The sequence below is a fragment of the Melozone crissalis genome, unplaced genomic scaffold (genome assembly GCF_028551555.1).
Source record: "Melozone crissalis strain CALT ecotype California unplaced genomic scaffold, PUWL_Pcris_2 ptg000019l_1, whole genome shotgun sequence".
Classification (NCBI taxonomy): domain Eukaryota; kingdom Metazoa; phylum Chordata; class Aves; order Passeriformes; family Passerellidae; genus Melozone; species Melozone crissalis.
Window position 1 is genome coordinate 7,221,158 of NW_026535797.1, and position 21,679 is coordinate 7,242,836.

General features: G+C 35.9%; 1 protein-coding gene across 1 annotated transcript; it reads right to left on the minus strand.

Annotated features, from left to right (window-relative positions):
- Positions 1 to 1,390: 1,390 nt before the first annotated feature.
- CCDC172 (coiled-coil domain containing 172) lies at positions 1,391 to 19,575 on the minus strand. Its single transcript, XM_054277428.1, has 8 exons — positions 19,497 to 19,575; positions 19,232 to 19,317; positions 15,981 to 16,097; positions 14,422 to 14,587; positions 12,416 to 12,517; positions 11,623 to 11,725; positions 2,260 to 2,347; positions 1,391 to 1,423 (listed from the first exon to the last, which is right to left on the minus strand). The coding sequence occupies exons 1-8, from the start codon at positions 19,573 to 19,575 to the stop codon at positions 1,391 to 1,393; spliced, it is 774 nt and encodes a 257-aa protein (XP_054133403.1).
- Between the last annotated feature and the right edge of the window lie 2,104 nt (positions 19,576 to 21,679).

Below are 21,679 nucleotides of genomic sequence, written 5' to 3' on the forward strand. Positions count from 1 at the left end.
TAGCTGTCTGCAGATGTTTTGATATTATTTTGGATTAGATGAAAACCCACAAGCAGCAGTTGCCTAACTTTAGAAGTCAGAAGTCTGCAGGACTAAGTTGTTTAAAATCAAGCAATCCTAAGAGATTCTCTCTTAGGGAAGAGACAAAAAAAGTCTTATAGGGATGTCAGCTTCAACAGTACTGGTTATTAAGAATGATAATTCCAACCACTTGGAATTATGCTAGCTAACCGAGTGGATCAGAAGGCTCTTTGATACCAGTGCTGCAGATCAAACCTTGCCAAACTTCAAACTGCAGCTGTATCTCAAGAGGAAAAACTTTCTCCATCTAAGGCAGAATTTGGTCAGCTTCCAAAAGTGACTTATTCCTCCCTTCTTAATAAAACATCTTTTGCAGTTTTATGTGTGACAGACACTCACTGTAGCTTGGAGGGGTCAGGGTGTAGAAAAACCAGCAAAGAGCAATTATCCATCTGAGCCCCAGGTGGGAAGCATTGAGAAATACTTGCACATGCAGTGGGATGTGATGAGACCATGGCCACAGAGAGGAATGAGGCTGAGCAGAGGGAATGCTCTTACATGGCTTTACTGTAAGCACCTGAGTGAAAAAGTCAGTTCCCAGTGTGGGGCTGGGAACTGCTGTTACATTATACATCCTACATGCTGGAGTGAACATTCTGATTCAACCCAAATTCTGCACCAATCCTCTAGGAATGTGGCCTTTTAATTTAGAATAAGGATTTATCTTTGCTCTCAAGTGCTGAAGTTAAGCACCCAATATTTTGTGGGTTGTGGGAGAGGGAGAAAATTTTTTTTTGTGTTATCAGAAGGCAAGTGCTAAATAATAGACTGTCTTACCACCATTGGAGGCACCTAGAGCTCAGTCGATCTGCAAACCTTTCTGGACTGTCAAGCTGTGTTGCTGGAGCTGAGCTATTTCAGGGAGTTCATTACAGAATTACGTTGTTGAGGAATAAATGAAATAGTCACAGCTCCTGTTAAGAGTTATTGATGGTAATAGCAGTCTTCCTCTCAAATAAGACCATGTCACAACCTTTAAAAATAGGAGACCATTCATGTGAAAAACAGTACCTAAAGAATAGAGCTAGTGATGTAGGAACTGAGCTTTAGGTGTAGTTTACCAGGTACTGTGATCCATGGGCCGCAAAGAGGAACCTCTGGAGGGACAGCTATTGAATGTGGACATAAAACACAAACCTTCCCTCACTTTTAAATGAATCAAATTTTATTTTACTGAAAAGTAAAGGCAGATACAAAGTATGAATTGATCAAACAGAAAATAGAAGCAAATCTGATAGAACCTGAGTAAAATAATTAAAAATTCTCAGACTTGCTTCTGTGACACTCCATATTATATGCCAGATATCATTCATTTCTCTGAAGACTTCTTTTGTGATAAATTCTGGAAAAGAAAAAGAATGGAATTGTAGCAAAATGAAATATTTTGAGCATAGTATTTTTTATACAGAGAAATTTTTAAACATTGGGATGTTTTATTTTTCTTTCTGAAAAAAATAATGAAAAAAACCCCAAAGTATAAGTAAGTTACATTACTTCAACAGAAACTTGAAACTGATTATAAGAGTAACGCAAATTTCTCAGGACTCTTCTGCTTGATGGTAGTGGCAGCTGTGTCTTTGTACAGCTCAATCAGGGGCTCTAAAATGAACCTTTAAAACTTCTTTGTTTCTCAAAAGGTACTTCAAAATATTTTTTCTCTTTTGTATTGTGACACAGACTGACAATCAAGAAATTTGAAGTTAGGATTGGCATTCAGAGAAAAACATGTTTTAGTAAGTTTTTGTAAGGAATTTGTGAGTGGACAAAATAAAATACCAGTTGAAAGGATGTTATTATCATCTTCTTTCTCCATACTCCCATCTTCCATTTAACTGGCAGCTGGAGGTAAAGGTTAATTTAGCTCCTAAATGCATAATCTTTTGCAGCTTTCAATAAAGTAACAATTTATATAAGTCCCCCCCAGTACATCTTTCTTGTGCTAAAAGTATATCTTTAAATTCTTCTTTGTGCTTTCCTTTTCTATAGAAGTTATATTCCTGGACATTTGGAAATAAGCTGAAACAAATGAATATAGGAGCATGTCTGCATCAAGAGGATATCTAAGCATGTGCATAGCATAAAAAACCTGCTTATCTAAAACCACTGCCAATCATCCTAAAGGACACCTTTAAAACTAAAATTATCAAACACTTAAAATATATAATGAAAATGGCATACCATTTGCAGAATTTCAATTTCTGCTTGAAGAGTCTCACAGACACTTTCCCAACTATCATCTTTGCATTTTTCCAACTCTTTCTTAAGTCTGTGTCCAAAAGCAAATAAATTTTCAGGTCAGAGAACTGTTGACTGGGTAATTTTTTTTTCAGCTTTGGTCCCAATTCTCGATTTGACTTGTGTAAGAAAAGCCTCATTGATCTATTTCCCTGGTCAGGATTTAAGTTTTCTAGTTAGACAGATTTCTGGACTGTGTTGTTTCCATAAACTGTGAAAGATATATGGCCTCGCTAGTCATCATTTTCCTTATTTAAACACATGAATTGCAATGATGACACTTAGAAAGTACCATGATACTGTTCTTATCTGTCCTGGGTATCTTCTTGTAGCCTCTGCTGTGGATAGAATGTTGGATTAGATGGATGCTGTGCTGCCCCTGTGCTAGAATTGCTCCACACCCCTCCAGAAACTCCACAGCTTTTGCTCCTCTTCTCTCCCCCCTGCTCCCACTATTCCTCAGCACTTACTGTTTCCCAGTACTCTCAGCCAGGAGTTTTCCAACTTTTCTACAGTAAGGATTACTTTTAATATAGATATTTCTCCATTCAAAAGATAGTTTAGTCCTGCTAAAAGGAGATACCTCGGCTCTGCACATCAATGACTGGAGTGATTTAATTTAATACTTGGTGGGCCCAGAGAAATCTCTGGCAGAGCTTTCAGTAGTCTGAGAAATACGAGGTGATGAGATTATACTGGGTCTTTTCATGGCTGTCAGAAGAAAAGTATAATGACAAAGATAAAGTTGTTTACCTTTAATACAGTTTCAGGAAACAATCTGAATGTTCTGGAACATACAAACAGACTGAAAATATTCTGCTTGTCATGAAATAGCCAAACCAATGCATTAGAGCAGGACCTTGTTTCTTCTGAAGTTGAAACAGAAGGTAGCAACTATTTTTGCTTTTATGTACTATAATAGACAATAAATTATTTGACCTTGCTATAGAGATGTACCTCTTTAGCTGTCCTAGAGCAAAGAGAGTTGGTTTTCTACACAAAAATGGCTTTATTAAAAGGTGTATATTTAAATAGAGGAATAGCTTAGTCACTGTGCAGCTTTAGAATAACAGACTAAGACTGGACTGGAAGTTAATTTTGCTGTTCCTGTGGAAGATGCAAATATCTTACCATCAATAGGGAAAAAGCATGAGCTCTATGTCCTTGCATTATAAAGGAGTAAATGTCTCTTCTTTCAGAAATATTTCTTATAACACTTAAAAGAATCAAACAGGGAATTTTAAACTTGCTTCAAGAAATGAAATTTTCAGTGTATTGAAAACATTGTTAGTTTTCAGTTCATTTCATCGAGAGAAGTTCACTTCAAGGTCTAGGATCAGCTTGTGATCTTGATTAAATCTGCTTAACTTCATTGCCTTGTCTCTGCATTTTTTTCTCTCTGTGTTCTCTACTGGTGTGATATTAGAACCCTAATTTGCTTGGGACAAACAAAAGCCCTACTTAGTTTAATTTACTTCAGGAAAAGACAGAGTGTCCTCGTCTCAGAGAAAATGCTGTCCCATTGTGTGTCACACTGTAAAACTGATGCACAGCCTGTTTGTCACTTGTTAGCCAGGAATGATTCCAGTCCTTGCTAGGTCCACATTAGGGATAGAACAAGCAGAAGATCAGCAGTAGGAGTTGCTTATTTGTGTCTTGGGATTGTGAATTAATTTCTGTTGATGATGTGCTTTGAAACTAACATTTTGTGTATGGAATTAAAATTTTATTTCAAAGATTTTATAAGAATTTTAACACTAGTGACAGCACAATTCCTTACATAGCATCAGGTAGTGGTGGTACAAGACATTCATTCAAATGTGGTGTTTAATTCTTACATTAATCAATTGATTCTGCTTTCAGGTCTTCCTTCTTTCTTATTTAGAAGCTAGATAATTACAGTATGTGCCAGGAATAATATACTCACAAAATAAGAGCTGTCTGTTAGGTTACGGTCTACAAAATTAATGCATTGGAGACGCCTGAGTTACTGAATAAATGATGAAGTTTTACCAGAAGGAATGTGAGACAATGGAACTATTAAAAAAATGTTTAACCTGAAAGCAGATTCATTTTTTTTCATTTTACATTTAAGATAAGCAGGATATTCATATTCATCTTTCCATTATCAGATTGAATGTGCAAACCAATTATTCATGAAACTATACTGTCTCGATGGAAGGCAGGTTTTCTGTCACCTTTGAAAATGGAAAAAGATGTAACTTGTGCTAGAACAAGGATTAATTTGACAATTATACCCTTTTTATGACTATGAAAAAAGGCAGATCTCTTGGGAAAAATAATCTGAAAAATCACATTAACATTTGGCTCCCCATGTCCTTTGGTTTTGTTTTATTTTTAGCATTTTGTTCTCCTTGCTGACAATAAAATATAGCTTTAAAATAAGTCATTGCACTGGACTAACAGTGTCTTGGCAAGTCACAGTATCACAGGCTGTAATGAACAGCTGGAGCTGAAATGCCACATTTGCAATAGCTAAACCTAGCCTTAAATCAAGTAGGTGGGAAAACAACATCAGCATTTTTTGCATGCAGCTTGTCCTAGACTGAGCTCTGCTATCAATGGCCCATTTTCCATTAGTCGTGAATGCTAGAAGTGACAGAGATGAAGAAGGAGGAGATCACTGAAGATTATCAATTTTGCAGCTCTGAAATGAGCCCAGCTATTAAATGTCATTGGCATTTGTGGTTGATACACATTCTTCTTGAATTTCAGCTCTATATGCACGTGGCAAAGAGGAAAAATAATTTGAAATCAATACATGCTGGTATTATAAATTGAACGATGAAGAAAATAATGTTATTGTCGAACAGGTCTCTGTGCAAATCATCCATAGATTCAAATAACTGGATCAAGACTTTAGTCTCCAAAAGTTGCATTCTAAGAATAATTTTCTGTAAAGAGGTGTTAAAGGAGAAATAATTTCTGTAGAAGGTAGGGCTAATATGTGAGGGGTTTTTTTTGTGGGGTTGAAAGACCCTACCTAATTGTTGTTGGAATTGCAGGAGAAACAGACTATCTCTTAGTTATGTTTAGCTGACACAAGTACAAATGTTTTCCATATTCTCCTTTTTGTCTTTGCCTTGTTTATGTCCACCATTTTATTTTTTAAATCATAAATTGGAGGGAAAACATTGTGGTGTGTTATAAAACAGAATTGCTTGACACTGATATACAGGGCATAGAATCCATGGTACAAAATGAAATTCCTTAAGAAGCTATATATAACTTGAGATATATATATATATATCTTGATTTTTTTTGGGATTTCACCATGAACATCAGGACATACAGTTATCAATGTTTTAAGACTTTATTGGGACTGAAGAAAAGTATTGAAGACTTAAGTTTATTGTCTCAAGCTCAAGTAGAGGTAAGACATTGAGGTAATTCTGTCAGTTCAAGACTGGGTTTAAATACTGTGTATGTTTCTACAGTGAGAGCAAGATTTGGCTAGTATTTACAATTTGCTGACACTACTAAACAGAATGTGCTATTTATACAGTTGGAGAAGTCAATAAATTTCAGACTATTATCAATTGATTGAGGAAGAGAAAAAACAAGTCCTAAATGGAATACAGCATCCCAAAGTATAAAGTCAAGTACTTGAGTTACACAATTAAATATAAAAGTCTGTGCTTGATGGAGCAGAAGAATAATAAAATTAAGCAAGTGATCTAATAGTAATAATAAAGTCTAGCAGGAAGGTGAAACATGAACACAAAGAAAGTACTAGACAACATAATCAAATGCAAATGAAAAGAAATTTATGTATTTTAAGTAAAATAAGAAATTTTCAGCTTTTGCTGTCCTGGACAAAATGTTAAGTGTAAAATACATAGTTACCAATGATTAAAGCTTGCATTTTGTGAATGTTGTCAGGCAACTATTGATAAGAGTAGTCAGAGGTCTTGAAAAGTGTGGTGGTATTTTCCAAATACATAAACCATCACAAGACATATTTAAGGAATATATAATAATAGGTGAATAAACCTGGAAAGGTTAAGGCACACTAAATTAAATTGCACATCTAGGATGAGATTTGCTTTTGTGCAGACAGCAAACCAAAGTTGTGTGGATTATTTTTCATTGGAACTGCAAGAATGAGCTACACAGGAAAGAAAAAATACACAAGCATGTATGTGAGATGTGAAATGAAATGTGTTTCTAAGGGTCAATAAGATTCTTATTGAAAAGCAGGGAAAGTAAATTGGGGTCAATGGTTCTTCTAGTTCAATTATCTTGATTTTTCTATTGGACAAAGAAAATTAGATTTTAATCTGAGTATATTAATACGGCTACTTTATTGCTGAAGTTAATGTCTCTGTTATGTACTGCTTTCTTCATGTGTATAACAGACTCAGAGGTAAAAGGGATTTAGAATTGTCCTTGTTTCATTCTGCTTTATGGGCTCTCTATGCTCTGCTCATCTTCCAGGTTGAATGAATCTTTCTTGACAAGCAGGTGAGAGATGTGTACAAGTATTCTTACACCCTCCCGGTATTTTTTTGGAAATAACTCTTTCTTTTATCTTGTGCACAGGTATATTTTCTTTTGATGTTTATAGCTGTATTTTGCACACACAGTATGTTCAGACCTCTCTGCTTCAAGGTACCTGTTACTGAAGTCCTAATTGTGTACAAGTAGATAAACTTATACACTATACAATCATATTCCTCCTCCTTTTAGTGACTCTGCAAGGTGTGGAGTTTAATTAGAAAATGTTGTCTTCAAACACTTTCTATTCTAAAGACATTAATTAAAACATTAAGCAAGACCAACTGTGATTGTTGTTACCTTTGAGTCCCAGAATTTTAAATTGCAGACCTATGACTGTTGTTACTATTAGTCATTTCTTTACTTAATTTTTTAATATGTCTTCCTTAGTTAACTAGTATTTTTCCATTTGGGATCGCATCAAATACTTTATAAATGTCTAGATGGATGGCATTGGAATTTTCTTTGTCTAATCTATCTGTTGTCTTATCAAAGAAAGGCATCATTAGTCAGATTTGATCTGCTTTTTGTAAATCCATTCTACAATTCATAATGGAAAGCTATTTTAACATAATTCAAGCTATAATAGTTCCACTAGGCACTGCTATTAAAAAGAAAAGCTCAAAAAATCAATGAGGAGATTGCCATTGAAAAACTCATTTTGAACCACATATATTACTCCAGAGGCTGATATTTTCTGATTATAAAATTTAACATCAAATTAAATTGCAAAAAAAAATTTAACCCACCAGAAGATTTCATGGGGCTTAGGCAGTCTGTTGTTTGCATGAACAATTTGTTGAGCTCTAAAGAATATATTTCCTGTATGATTTGTATGAAAGAAATTAGTTTTTCCTTCCTAATTTTGGTAATAGAGTTTCTTTTTCTGGATTATGAAGAATAAGAAGGAATACTATATTTTTTAGGATTTAGACATGTATACAAAGCTGTGAACTATTTACAAAGTAAGCAGATTTCATGCATTTCATTTCTGCTACTTCTTTTCTGAAGTAGAAGAGAAATTCAGGTTTCAAAGAAGAATTTTATCCTTATTCTACCTTTTAAATAGGTTGAAAGATATCTATTTTAGGTAGAAATGCTCTGATTTTAATCTAAATGAATTTCAACTAGAATTATTTCTAGGCTGTTTTACTTAAGGCAACACAAAAATTTAAAATTAAAATGTGAAAGAGGATAAATAATTTATAGAGTAATTACAATGAATATAACAATGAAATGCCATAGTTAGGAATTTACTGGTATCAGTTAGTCTCTGTTTGACTCCTGCATTGTTCCACTTAAATGATGTTACTTGCTACCTGCCAGGGCAATGGGACTCCAGAGAGCTGATGCCAAAGTTCTTTCCTGCTGTTTTGTGTTTGAGAATGGCATTGGCAGAACAGATGATTAAAACAAGGCTTTTGATCTTAATTGCAGCTCTCTTTAGGGGAAAAAAAAAAAAAACCAAAACCAAAAAAACCCAACACAAAAAAAAAAAAAAAAGAAAAGAAAAAGCCCTATTTTCTTAAAAATTTCTCTGAATTATTCACTTGTATCATGAGACTTGCATTTTCCAAGGTGCCTGCTAATTACATCTGTGCTGAACATTCCAATTCTGGTTGGACTTTTTCTGCATCCAGAGTGGATCAGGACAAGCCTCTGCAGCAGCTCCAACAGCTGCTGCAATTACTGGTGTGTGCTTCTCATGACCCTTTGCAATTCTTTGATGGATTTCAGAGAAATTTTATGAAACTGCAGACGTGGTATGGGGCATTTTTCTCAGATCAAAGATGAATTGCTGTAATTTGAATTAGCTGGCTACGCTGTTCAGCTGAAATGCAATTTACTTTTAGATATATACTTAATTGCAATGAAGATTCTTGCCTTGCCAGCTACTTTTGATATTGATTTCTAAGCTGGGACTTGGGATGTGATACAGTAACAGACTTGCAGGGTGATCTGGGAGCTACATATATCAGGTTATTGATGCTGACTGTCTCTCATGTTTGTTCTAAGGAAGCATCAAAAAAAGGGTATTTTTACCACTTAGAGTGGTGTGGTTTCCAGCTCTGTAAAAAATAAAATCAGATTTTGTGCTATTTCATAGGGAAAAAAAGTATTTCTGATTCACATTACATGTGTCAAAATATTATCTTTATGTGCAATAAAAATGATTTTCAGTGAAAAACTAGAATTCTATTCTTGCAATAAACTCTGTATAGGGATAAAAAACCTGATCTTTTTAGGCTAAAAAGAGTTTTCTCAGACACAGAAGGTTCAATCACATTGATTTTAATATGACCAAAATTGACTCCTGTTAAGATACACAAGTATATGAGTGTATCTCAAGAAGGAGAACCTCCAAGGATGAAAACTATGCAACCTCTCTAAGCAAACTCTGCCTCCTCATGATAAAAATGCTTTTTCCTCAAACTTACTCTAAATCTTCTTGTTTCAACTTCTGCTTTTTGCCTTTAGTTGTCTTAGTGTGCAGCACTGTGCAGATTCTGCCTCCATCCTCTGGATGATACAGAGGTACCAGAGAGTGATCAGGTACCCTCCAGGGGACAATTTATATGCTGCACAATTTACAGTGTCTAATACTTTAAATCCCCTTTCATTCTCTTAATTCAGTAGTCCAAACCAAGAAGTGATGAGTAGGCTTTGTTAAGTAAAAAAAAAAATACCTAAACAACTGCTAGAGTTGTATGAGTTTGATAAAGTTTGGGGTGGCTCTAAAGCAGTGACATAGAGAGGCAGATAAATGAGGATTGTCTGCTTGGCTCCACTGAAAAGCAGAATCTATTAGTGCTGACATGGAAATACAGCAGCACAGCTCTATTGCTTCTGGCATCTGAGTTAACTTTTTCAGGGCTATCTCTCTCTATGAAGCATTGAGCTTTTCTGATCAAAAGCAAGTGCAAGATAAAAATATGATTTAGGCAAATCTGTCTTAAACTTTTTCCAGTATCTGAAATGAAAAAAATGTTCCAATTTTAAAAAAATGTGTTCAGTATATTACTAGACTTCAAGAAGGGCTTGCATTTTGTGATAGTGGTAATAGCATAGGAGCACTTTATTTTTTGCACTACATGCAATTATCAAATAATGTTAGCTTATCTTGACCATAAAAGGAGGCATTTCATGAAATAAGAAAATCTCATCATCCTTCTTGCCTTGGTTGTAAATGACACTTGCTGATTTTGCAGTTAATAGAATTTAATGTGTTTTATCCAGTTTTTCACCCAGAGAAAGCCAAAGTGTCATTCTGAAGAGCTGTGAGTTAATTCCACTGCCTAGAAAGACACACATGGGTTTCATTGATCCTTAGGATCTCAGTGGCAGAGCTGGGGATTAAAAGCATCATAATGTTGGCTACTTCTGTACCTTGCACACAGGAAACCTGCTCTAGAAAATTAATTACACAAATTTGGATATTCACTGGCATCATGGCAGTAAACTATTCCAAGGGAAGTATGTTAGTTGGAAGGAAGCTGACAGCCTCGTGTATCACAACCCCAATATATCATGATTGAATGAATAATGTACAGGAGTGAAATATAATATGCTGTCCTGGAGAATTGTTACTGTTATTATTATTTACACAGTGTCTTCTCTGTATATGTTGAATGCAAATTTTTTGCTACTGTATGCAGGATTGTGAGCTAATTAATTTTTATGCTGAGGGGATTTTGGCCATGTCTCAACACCATGCAAGAGGTTGAAGAGAGTTAGTAATAGGGCTGATATATGATTTTCTTTCAAAAACCAATATTCAGCAAAAAATGGGTCATTACCAAATCGTCTTTCAGAAAATTGCTCAGGGTTCTCTGCAAAGTTATAACTTTCCACTGAAAGTTTTCAGATAAAAAAAATGCCCATTATATTTATTTATTTTTGTCAAAAGCTTAGGGATATATAGGCAAAACCCTGTAATGGTAATATAAGTTGTGATTGCCTTAATTTTTGTTAGAGAATCTTTTGGTCTAGCTTTAGAAGGAGGAGTTCCTTTGCATTGCCTATTAATTACTTTTAAATATTCCCAGGCACTTCCTTCTGGAATATCATAAAATAGGAAAAAGGTGGTCAATTCTGTGATATGGGGCTTTCTGCATTCAGAGATTAAAAAAAAAAAAGAAATTATTTTCTGTGAAGTGAAAACCTAATATTTCACTTAAGCCAACTGACAAGAAATGAAGTGTCACCACTCAGTTCCTGAAAAGAAAACTTCACTGTTAAGAGAGACTGTGCCAGGTCTTCCCTTCTGTCTTGGTTAAGTCTTCAAGATTTGTTTTAAACCAGCTTAATTAGAAGGCAAACTAGATAGCAGAGAACACAGAGCAAACAAATCTGCATTTAGTTTCTTCAACAGAGGCCCCAGGTACCCAAGGGGGTTACTGAGGCCAGCCCAGTCCATTGCAATGGGCTCTGCACAGCCAGGCAGCAGAAATCAGTTTGGCACTGGGCAGTTCCTCAGTGCTTTGTGCACCACCACCATTCCTGCAGGAGCTCAGGAACTGATCTTCCACCCAAGCAGCAGCAGTTTGTTCTTGCTCTGGGTTTGACTGACACCCCTGCTAACACTGGCAGTTTTGGGTTCATTGGGGTGTGGATGTCAGGGTGAAATGCTGCAATCAACAACAGGACTTGGGGCTGACTAATAAAAAATGAATGGTTCTGCTGATTTCAGGAGGAATGTTGTACATGGAAGGTAAAATAGTTATCAGGACTAAACTGCAGTTACACTCCTAAAATTGAATTAAGAACTAATTAATGTGAGGCTTTTACCTTAAACATTCAGGATCAGTCTGAGGTTTTTCAGTGACTTGGACTTTTTCTGCTTCTAAATCTTTTGTCATTCTTTCTGCTTCCCTGATTACTTTCTCAAGGTCTAAACATGAAATCAGAATTACCCTATAAATATATATTAATCATCCATATTCAAAAACCTTCTACATATTCTAAATTTATATTTTCTAATATTTCTTCATGAAACTTTTTGAAGGGTAAAGGCATCTAAATAAAGAAAATTAATTATTTTTTTATTATTGTAATCACATATTGCAATCTAGAAAATTTCACTCCTTTTCCCAAACAATTTAGGACCATATTTACTGCTTTTCTTAGCTCTTACTGTGACACCTTACTTAGACATTGGTAAAAAAAATAGCTAAAGTAGTCATTTACATTATTTTAATTCAGATTTCAAAATAGTCCCTATTGCTGTGATCACCTTTGACACAGAAGATTTTAAACAATATTTATGTTAAGTTCTTTGAAACATTAAATTCTACATTTAAGTATATGACTTACCAGCAAAAGCAAAACTTTCTTTCATATTTACAGCTCATGATTCAGCAGATCTCTGGACCTCAGTATCAATGACATTTAAATTAAATTGCGTTGAAAGCCGTAATATTTATTTTAATCATGTTTTAAAATGATGTATTACATATTGTAAAAAGAAATTAAAATATTGTTACTACAATTCCTTTTGCTTGAGAAAATTGACAGAAAACATTTTTCAAAAGCATTTGTCAAGCCAGAAATAATTATCACAAGAAATAGTTATCAGGCACACCTTTGAGCTCACTTTGGAGAGTAAATAAATCCTGCTTTAATTCATTCTTCTGCAGCTGGAGTGCATTTAACTGAACATTTTTATGTTCCATTGACTCCATTTCTAAGAAAAAATACGTTTTAAATTAAAATGCATTGCAGTTTTAGCATTCATGATACAATCTTATATATTCTTAACTGCTTCTACCAGTCTTCAGCTAGTCAAAAGAACCTTAAATATAAAACCAAAATAAACTAAAATAATTCATATATAACAAAGTTCACAGGAAATTATGTCATATAATGCATTCAGAGCTATGAAAGAAAATTTTTTTTAAATGTTATTGAGCTGTTCAACATATTTTGTTGTCTGGGCATAGAAAGAATGTTTTGCTTTACAGTTAATTCAGCCATAAAGAAAGGAAGATGACTGATTGAATAGGTGGAGAACAGACATCTCTCAGCAGGACTGAAAAAAAACCTCTTCTTAGTATTTTTGGTGTTATATATATTTGAACCTTACTATTAGACAGCATCTGGAATTAATTGTGATTGTTTTTCTACCAATTGGAGGTCCTCACATAACTTCCTTGTTATGAGTTGCTTAAACTTTTCACTTCAGAGTTGTCAGTGTGCCCTGGAGTGTAGCAAGCAAAAAGACAAGTTGTGCCTCAAGAAAGGTGCAATTAAAGGATGGAACTGAGATGGCAACTGAACTTAGAGAAGAATTTTGGTCACCCTCCAGGTACTACTGATCATTTAACTGCCCAGCTCTGCCTGAATATGTAAAAAATTAAATGCTAAAAGTGGCACTTGACGCCAAGTGCAGACTTTTCAGTTGTAGATTAGTATCTTAGCCACAGGAAATAAGAAAGAAGGTGTTACCAAGTGCAAGCTCCAGTGGACAATCATTTTTCAGTATCTTTATAGCAGATATGGGGAATTGAAAGTGCTGTTGCTTGACAGATCATGAGGCTGGAATGGACTTTGAGGGGTCATCTACTGCATGCTTCTCCTGAAGGCAGGATCAGCTGTACCTCTTGTTTCTGAAAAAGGCTGGTTTGATCTTTTTTTGATAACCTTTGGTAATGGACACTCCTAATTCCTTTGGTAATGGAATCTTCTAAGGCAGAGAGCTTCAGTTGTCCACTGTTCTTAGAAAGATTCCTAAGCTGTCAGACAGACTCTCCCTTATTGTGCTTTACACTTGTTACTTTTTATTCAGTTCACTACAGGTATAGAAAATATATTTATTTCCTTTCTACAGGATGCTTATACAATTTGAAGACTGATACCCATCTTTCATCAGTCTTTTCCTTAATAGCTTAAATAGTCACAATTCGTTCATTTTCTTCCTTCTCATGTGCTCCAGAACTCTGATCACTCTCACTGGTCCTATGTCGATTCTCTCCAGCTGGTCCACACTTTTTTTTGAAGTTTAAGATCAAAATGAGATGCACAGCACTCCAGTTCAGAGCTTAACTGCCCCAAATAGAGTGAGGAATTATTTTCATGTGTTAGAGGTCAGGATTCTGTTTGTGTCTCAGTGTGGTGTTGGCATTCTGATGTCGTTGACTCATGTTCAGCCTGTGATCCATGACGACCCCGAATTCCTTGTGGAAGGGCTGCCCTGCAGTGTGACCCTGTGCTCTGAGAGATCCCTTACTCTGTACCTTAGCTGAAAATCAAGCTACACTGTGGCACTGAAGAACCAATCCTACAGGGCATCTGTGTATACAATCCTTTTGAAGCTAAGGAAATGCTGAACCCCAGGTGATTCTAATCCTAATTCAGTGGCTGTGGATGACTGTGAGCTCTGTGCTGGCTGAATTAGACACTGGGAGCTGCCCCTTTATGTTGGCTCCTTCTCCTCACAGTGCTCACATCAGAAAGGCTGAAGAGGATAGGGAACAGAAGAGCCTTTAATCCTGCTTGCTATGTCAGACCACACTTTCAGTTCAGTGCTAAACAGCTGTATTTTATCGATTTGTGTTAATCCAAGATAAACTGGTTTAATATAAGACTTACCATTTTTCAACAGAGCTGCCTCATTCTCTAAATCATTTATTTCAGTCTTGACTTTCTTTTTAATAAGAAGATCCCTATTACTTGTTAGTCCAAATTCATTGTTAAACTCTGTTATTTCTCTGGTAAAATTATCTTCCTCTTCAGTAATTTTTCTCTTTGCATCTGCCTGAAAAAAGAAAGGGAAGGCTGAATATTCAAGTGAAAAAAATGAAAGTCTTTGTTAAGTTAGACAGACTGAGACATACTGTTGTTTTTTTATCCTTAAATTTGTAGCAGGAAAGTAAATAAAATTTTAAAATGCAAAAGTAAAGAAAATATTTACTTTTTCTTATAAGAGCATGAAAATAAGCTACAGCTCTATCATTATGCCAGTTGTTTTAAACTTATGTTTTCCCTGCAAAAATGAAGTCTATTCTTGATAACAGCATTTAAAAAAAATTACTACATTATGTTATAGACTTGAACCTGCAGATTTTCAGTTCAATTCATATTGAAATTCAAAAATTGTTTAAAGTCACTAGCATAGTATGGCAGCTCTTTTTTTCCAGCTTGTTATTTAACTAAATAAAAGTGTTGTTTAACCCTCTGCAGAATGTAAATGCACTTTAACTCCTTTTATAACTGCCAAGAATGCTATTGCTGATAGAAAATCAGAGATCAATTTTCTGGGGAAAAAATGTTCAAAAGAGTAAGGTTATATTAAATTTTTTCTAAGAAGTCTTAATTGATGGCTAAATTAAATAGAATTAAATTACCCCTATGTACAGGAAAAAAGAAAAGCTAACTTATATACCAAACTTCACATATACACTGGGAATACTTTGAGTGATGCAGAACTATGACTAAAGTTAAAAAGACATCTGCCTAAAGATTTAGGCTTAATACTGGTGCTTTGTACTGAATGTTTAAAATTTAGCTCTGCTGATTTAAAGAGCAAATACAGATGCAGTAAAGACTGCTTCTCTTCATATGTCATTTCTTCATATGTACAGATCCAAGAAGCCTCAACAAAGTAAGAGGAAGGCAATATTCAGGTTAGCATCTGAGAGAACTGGAAAACTTGTTGTAAGTAGCTACCTTTGAAGAGGTGGTGAGGTGTGTCTGGCATCAAAGAGATTGTGTGCTATGTCAGGATTGCTAAACTGTCCATATTTGCTAAAATGTGGTGTGGGCCTCCCTGGGGTTTTCCTTTGATCCTTTTCAATATATTTTACTGTGGATGAGGCAATCCAATTTAAGGCGAGGCTCCCGTAGCTTACTTTTACAAAGGAAATAATCTGTCAGAATTGGAGTTCACTCATACAACAGCAAACATTAAAAAATTAAGTCAAGAATTTAAAATCAGCTTTGGAGATAAAATTCAGCATACACTACCTTAGATCGTGGTTTAAATAAAATGTGAGAATTTATCTAAGTTTATGTGGTTACATACACTAATATAAAAAACCAATAAAAATTTCCTGATTAAGACATTAGCTTTTCCAGATTTTCATATTTTAAAGTTGATTGCTGTTGTACAGTAGAAAAGAGCTGTGTGAGTATCACAGCTGGAAACATACCATGATTTTAAGAAGACTGGTTCTTTGATTAATAAGTTCAGCTTTTTGTTTTTCTAAGCTGTCTTCACGTTTCTTCAGAATTTCTACATTGAATTGCTTGACAGACAGATGCTGAACCTTCCAAAAGGGAAAAAAAATTATAAAGTTATTGTTTAATTGTTTCATATGCTCTGAAATTGTACACAAGGATCTTGATCCAGTTTAAAAAGAGCTAGCACAGCTGCTGGACTGACAAAAGCATAACAGCTCTTTTTTCCCCTCAATAACCTTTCAGTATTCTGCTAAGATTTTGAAAAGTCTTCTTTCTTTGAAAGACTCACTTAGTGGTGCTCTGTCTGTCTAAATGGCATTTTTAAATCTGCTAGGTTTAGAAGAAATTTTTTTCAGGATCCTTTAGCCAACATAATTTACTGTCCTCCATTTCACAGGGTAAAGCTCATAATGAACCAAATGAGACAATAATATCAGAATAATATCTGATTATTCTGGGTTTTGGCAGAATGGCTGTACATATCATCCACTCTGCAATGCTACTATGGAGTATGCAAAGGAGAGCGGGATATTTTTCTGAGCACAATTTCTGGAATTTTTGGCTGAGGAAGGGTAATGGGAATTAATTCACTGGTTATTGACAGTTTGATAATAAACCCCCCAAGTCCTAAACCTCAATTTTTCACCTAGGTTCATTTAGAGTTTTATTACTTTTAACCATTAGTTTATCTGATATGCAGGTATGCTGTTCAACCACTGCATTTTCAAAATTTGCTGAAGGCTTCTCATTTTTCTAGCACATCTACTGTATCATCATCCAACCAAAGTGCACATATGTGGTGGGATAAACTATAACAATAATAGGAAGCAGGTAAGTGTTGTAGAGTCTTAAAGGAGGAGAATCATTTATTTGATGGAGTGTCAAGTTCTCTTGACTCAGAGCAATGAATAGGGAAAGCAAAGTTAAGATTTGCCCACAGAGAGTAAAGGCACAGGGTAAGTATCAGGAATTAAATTGAGCAGTCAGGCTGATTCACAAGTGTTTGTGTGTATAGAAGCAGAAAAAGCCAAATAAGAGTGGTATTCCAGTGGTAAAAATGTAAATATTTTAAAGTTAAATAATGCACATGATTGTGGAGAGGGCACAGATGAAGTGCATCTGATCAAAATAGAAAGATAATGGAATGAAATGCCCAAAATGCAATGTGAGAGTTGGAAAGGAAAAGACTAGATTTTTTCCTCATGCCCAATAAGTCCAGAATGCTACGGTCAGGTCATGCTTGGCTCAGAATTTTACATATGAATTCAAACAGAGTAGGTGGTCTTACATCACTGTATTTGCAATACTGTACATAACTAGCTTTTAATGTAGTTTCTCCAAGATGCCAAAATTCATCTATGCATTTGCAATCAATTTTTTTAAGAAGTCATTGAGCTACAAACAGCAAAATGCTGTAATTTGAGTTCTAATTACATGGTACCTGGTTTTAGAGAAGAGAGGGGAAAATTGCATTTCCTAGGACTCTTTGATTGACCACAGGCAGTGTCTGTGAAATAGATGTCAAAAAACTTCTGAACTCAGTCTCAGTACCTTGGTCAGGCATCAGCTGCTGAGCATGCACGAGGTTGGATATGTGTGCTTGTAAAAAACTCCAGTTATTTGGTGTGGGATAAATTGAACAGCATTAGCTGAACAGCATTATTTAATATTATTTTAATTACATGAACTCTTGCAGACATATGTAAAGCTAATTCCTGTAGTGAAAAATAAATTCTTTTAAATAATGTCAATAACTATATAATCTTTAAACTTAAATACAGTCTGATTGAAATGCATTTTTCTATTCCACTACTTTTCTGTATCATTTTCTATCTATAAATGAATCAATGTCAGACTAGGCAAGCAAGTAAAATATATTTTTGTGGACATCAGTGAGAATATCATTAATACTGGTCAGTAAAGCACATAAAATTTAATTAGGAATAGTTCTTCAGCTCTTCCCATTAGTCATTTACAATAATGGCTCTACTCTCAGGACCTTCTGTACCTACCACATAAACCTTGATTATAAATCACAATGCATCAATAACAGATTAGTAATATAAACATAAAATTGTGATGTTCATAAATAAACTTATAAGTAAGACTACTGAGGACTTCACCTAACAAGCAACATCCAGATATAATCTGTGTTGGATAAATAAGTTACTATTTTAAAGCACCTTTGGGCTCTGAGATTGTGGCGTGCATAAATGTGAGTGTCGGAATAACTGCCTGCATGATTATAGTCTCAATTTGCAACAGGTAAATATTTGTAAATGAGTTCTATTCTGATCCCTTCTCAGCAATGTTGATCTATATATATATATACAAACATATATATATATATATATTATATAGTCCATTACAAAAGGCAGAAGAGACTGTTTTAGGAAGGATGAAAGTCATCCTCCAAACATTTATTTTCACAACTAGATGAGGCAATCTCCCAAAGGTTCTTGAAGTTGTTTATTTAAATGATAGGATCCAACAGCTCTGACTTCAAAGGAGGCTCCACATGCTTTCCTGTTGTGAACACACATTCTGTCGGCACAGACACTTAAGAGCACAGGGAAGGGTATTTAGACTTAATTTTCAGACACAAGCAAATGGATTTTTAAATAATTTGCAACCACGGGTGTTGTTGGTGAAAAACTCTGCAAAACTGGTGGCTTAATCTGAAAAGACATCTGCAGTTTGATTAAATGGAAAGAATAATAAAATCACTAAATAGATTCAGAAACCTTCCTCTGTCTTTGGCCTTCCTAGAAAAACACTTAGTGTTTGTAAGCCTTAACTGTAAGTTCACAGAGAGATCTTCAGTATATGACTCAAGATCCTGTGAAATAAATACATGGAATGTTTCCATATATTTTCTCTGAAAGGCCATTAATAAATGGCATTGGGCAACCAAGGGATGTGTTCTGCATCTGTTCCTTTCTGGAGGAAAGTGCTGTAACAAGCTGCAGGATGTTGAAACGGGGTATGGCCCCAAAAGTCATCCTGCCCTGACACAGCCCCAAGGGTGAGGTCTGTGGGAGGAAGGATGTTGATGGACACATTTTTAATTCAGAAAGGCCCAGTGCAGTTTTCCTCCATGCTGTGTTACTCAGCAGGTGAAGCACACTCCTCGAAAGTGTTTATTCCTGAAAGAACAGGTTGTGTATTTGTAAACATAATGTATTTCATTATTATGTACACTATAAATATGCCTGCTCACCTTGGTTTCTAAGTTAATTTTTGCAGCGCTCAGCTCTTCTTTTATTTGGTTAATTTTTTCATAACTTCTATTTATGTCGCATTTAGCTGCAAGACAACAAAAACCCGTAAGAGTATGTGCTCAGTTTGTAAATCCTCAGTTGTTACATCCTTACAGAAACGTGCTGGTGGCAAGAACCAGCCATGCTGGCTCTGCCAAGCTTTCCCTGGCACGAGTCCCCTCAGGACACTCCTGTGGGAATGGGGATGGCGCCCATGAGGCCAACCTTGTTGGATGAAGCTCCTCTTCTCCCTCGCCTGCTTCTCAGTGAACTGTATTTGCTGGAACAAAGCGTTCAGGTTCATTCCTGCCTTCTCCTGGGGCTCTGTGGGCTGTGAGGGCCGAGCTTTGTGAGGGCTCCGGGAGGGTCCCCAGAGCGCTGCCCGCAGGCCTCGGCCTACCTGGGTTTGGGACAGAGGTCTGGGGACACGGCTGAGGGGACAAGGCTGAGGGGACACAGGGACAGAGAGGGAGGTGAGGGTTTGCCACCCTTTTTGCAGAAATGGTGGCAAGAGCAAACCTCAAGCAGAGGGGAATGTGGGTGACTGGGTGGCGGAGCCCACATGGAAAACAGGGAATGGGAACACGCAGGCAGGGAGGCAGCACGGTAGGAGCAAATGTTTGGTAAGGAATAAGGCAGATGACACTGAATCATGTCAAACATGGGCACATCTGTCAAGCTGGTTCTGACTAAGGAACTGTGGGGTTTTAGTCAAACAGCTCTGACTTTTTTAATTCTCTAGGACCATGTGCTCCTTACTGGTTTTCCATCATTCAGAAGCTGTTTTTTCTCTGCTGCTTCCTTTTTCTATGCAGTGACCACCACCCTTTCTAAATGTTACATCTGCTCAGATTTACTAATCTTTTGAAGACTAATGTCTAACCTGAGAAATTAAGGAAATAAAAACTGCTGTCACACAGGAGAACATGGTCAAGTTGACTCTGTGGAACTTACAGCTCAGACTGAGCTTGGCTGAGTCTCTCATTTCAAGAGCATAAAATGGGCAGTGCTTCTGTTCCAGTTAGTCCCAGTAAGCAAAGATCACAACACAGCCCATTTTATGCTCTTTTGGAGCATAATTGTGTAAAAATTTACAATGCTCTGACTTCCTGCAAAGTTCTGCTTTTTATGTTACTGGATGGTACACCTGGAAATGTAAGCACCTGGTTGAAAATATAATTCACATTACAGGGTTTGCTTTTACATCTTGGGAAGGATTGACTACATTCCCTGTGGAGAATAACTATGCGAAGTTTGCTATTTGCTTTGAGGCAAAAAAGCCTGGAGGAATGAAACTTTATAGATTTACAGCCTTTTTAACATTGAAAAATATTAGGATTATTGACAGTCCTGTGTTATAGTTTTGCTCAGAGGAGATACTGTCTTAGCATAGACTGCAGCAGCAAAGTTCAGAAATTAGAAAATCTTTGACCATCAAAAACTAAAACAATATACATGAGAGTACAAATGTTTCATTAATGAAAAGCCTGTTCTAAGTTAGCAGAATGCAGCAGAATTCTGGAAAAATCTAACAGCATTTACTGCTTAAAAGGCACCATGTACAGCTGGTAGTGTGTTAGAAAATGATGTTTTTTTAAAGGAAAGACAATGCTCTAAGAAAGAAAATGTGGGTTCTGATGAAATTTAAAAACCTGAAACTAGCACATTATGTTGCGGGAAATGCAATTATTTTTTTAAAATGGCACAAAGTGCAACTGAGGGGGAAGAGTTCACCAAAGTGAATTTAGAAAATGTTTCAGAAGTGAATCTTCCTACCCAAAGGCCAAAGGAAAAGCAGATGAGTCAAACGGGAACATTTGGTGATTGAGACAGTGATTTGTTACACAGGTCTGATGAGTGAAAAGTCATTTTACAAAATTCAAGAAAATGAACTGCTCTATCAGTGGATCAAGGAGAAAATAAAATGAAAAGCTTTCTTTGAAGTTTTTGAGACTTGACTGCTTTTGTGTTTGAAGCTGAGAAGGCTGCTGTAGGCTGGGATAGAGTTCAGTGTCACTTATTAAAGGAACCACTGTGTTGTGTGGAGGGTGCTTCAGCAACTCTAATTATGGCAAAGGAGCTGTTCTCCCCAGAAAGAGGAGTCTGACTCCAACTGCACTTCTCACTGTCTGAGAATGACCATTCAGCATGATTAACAGTTCTCTAAGAGTTTCCTTCAGAAAAAAAAATCAGTGGGATAAGTATTTGACATTAAGATTCACAGCTTTTTGACTCCTGCAGCTATTTGCCGTGTGCTTGATTTTTATATGGTAAATTACTCACAATAATAACTCAGGATTACATAAATTTAACCATATATGTGCAACATATAGCAGTAGTTTCAGAACCAGGATCAAGTCCAGGATCAAAGGTGTGCAGCTGCTGTCTCCCATGGAAAGGGCACGAAC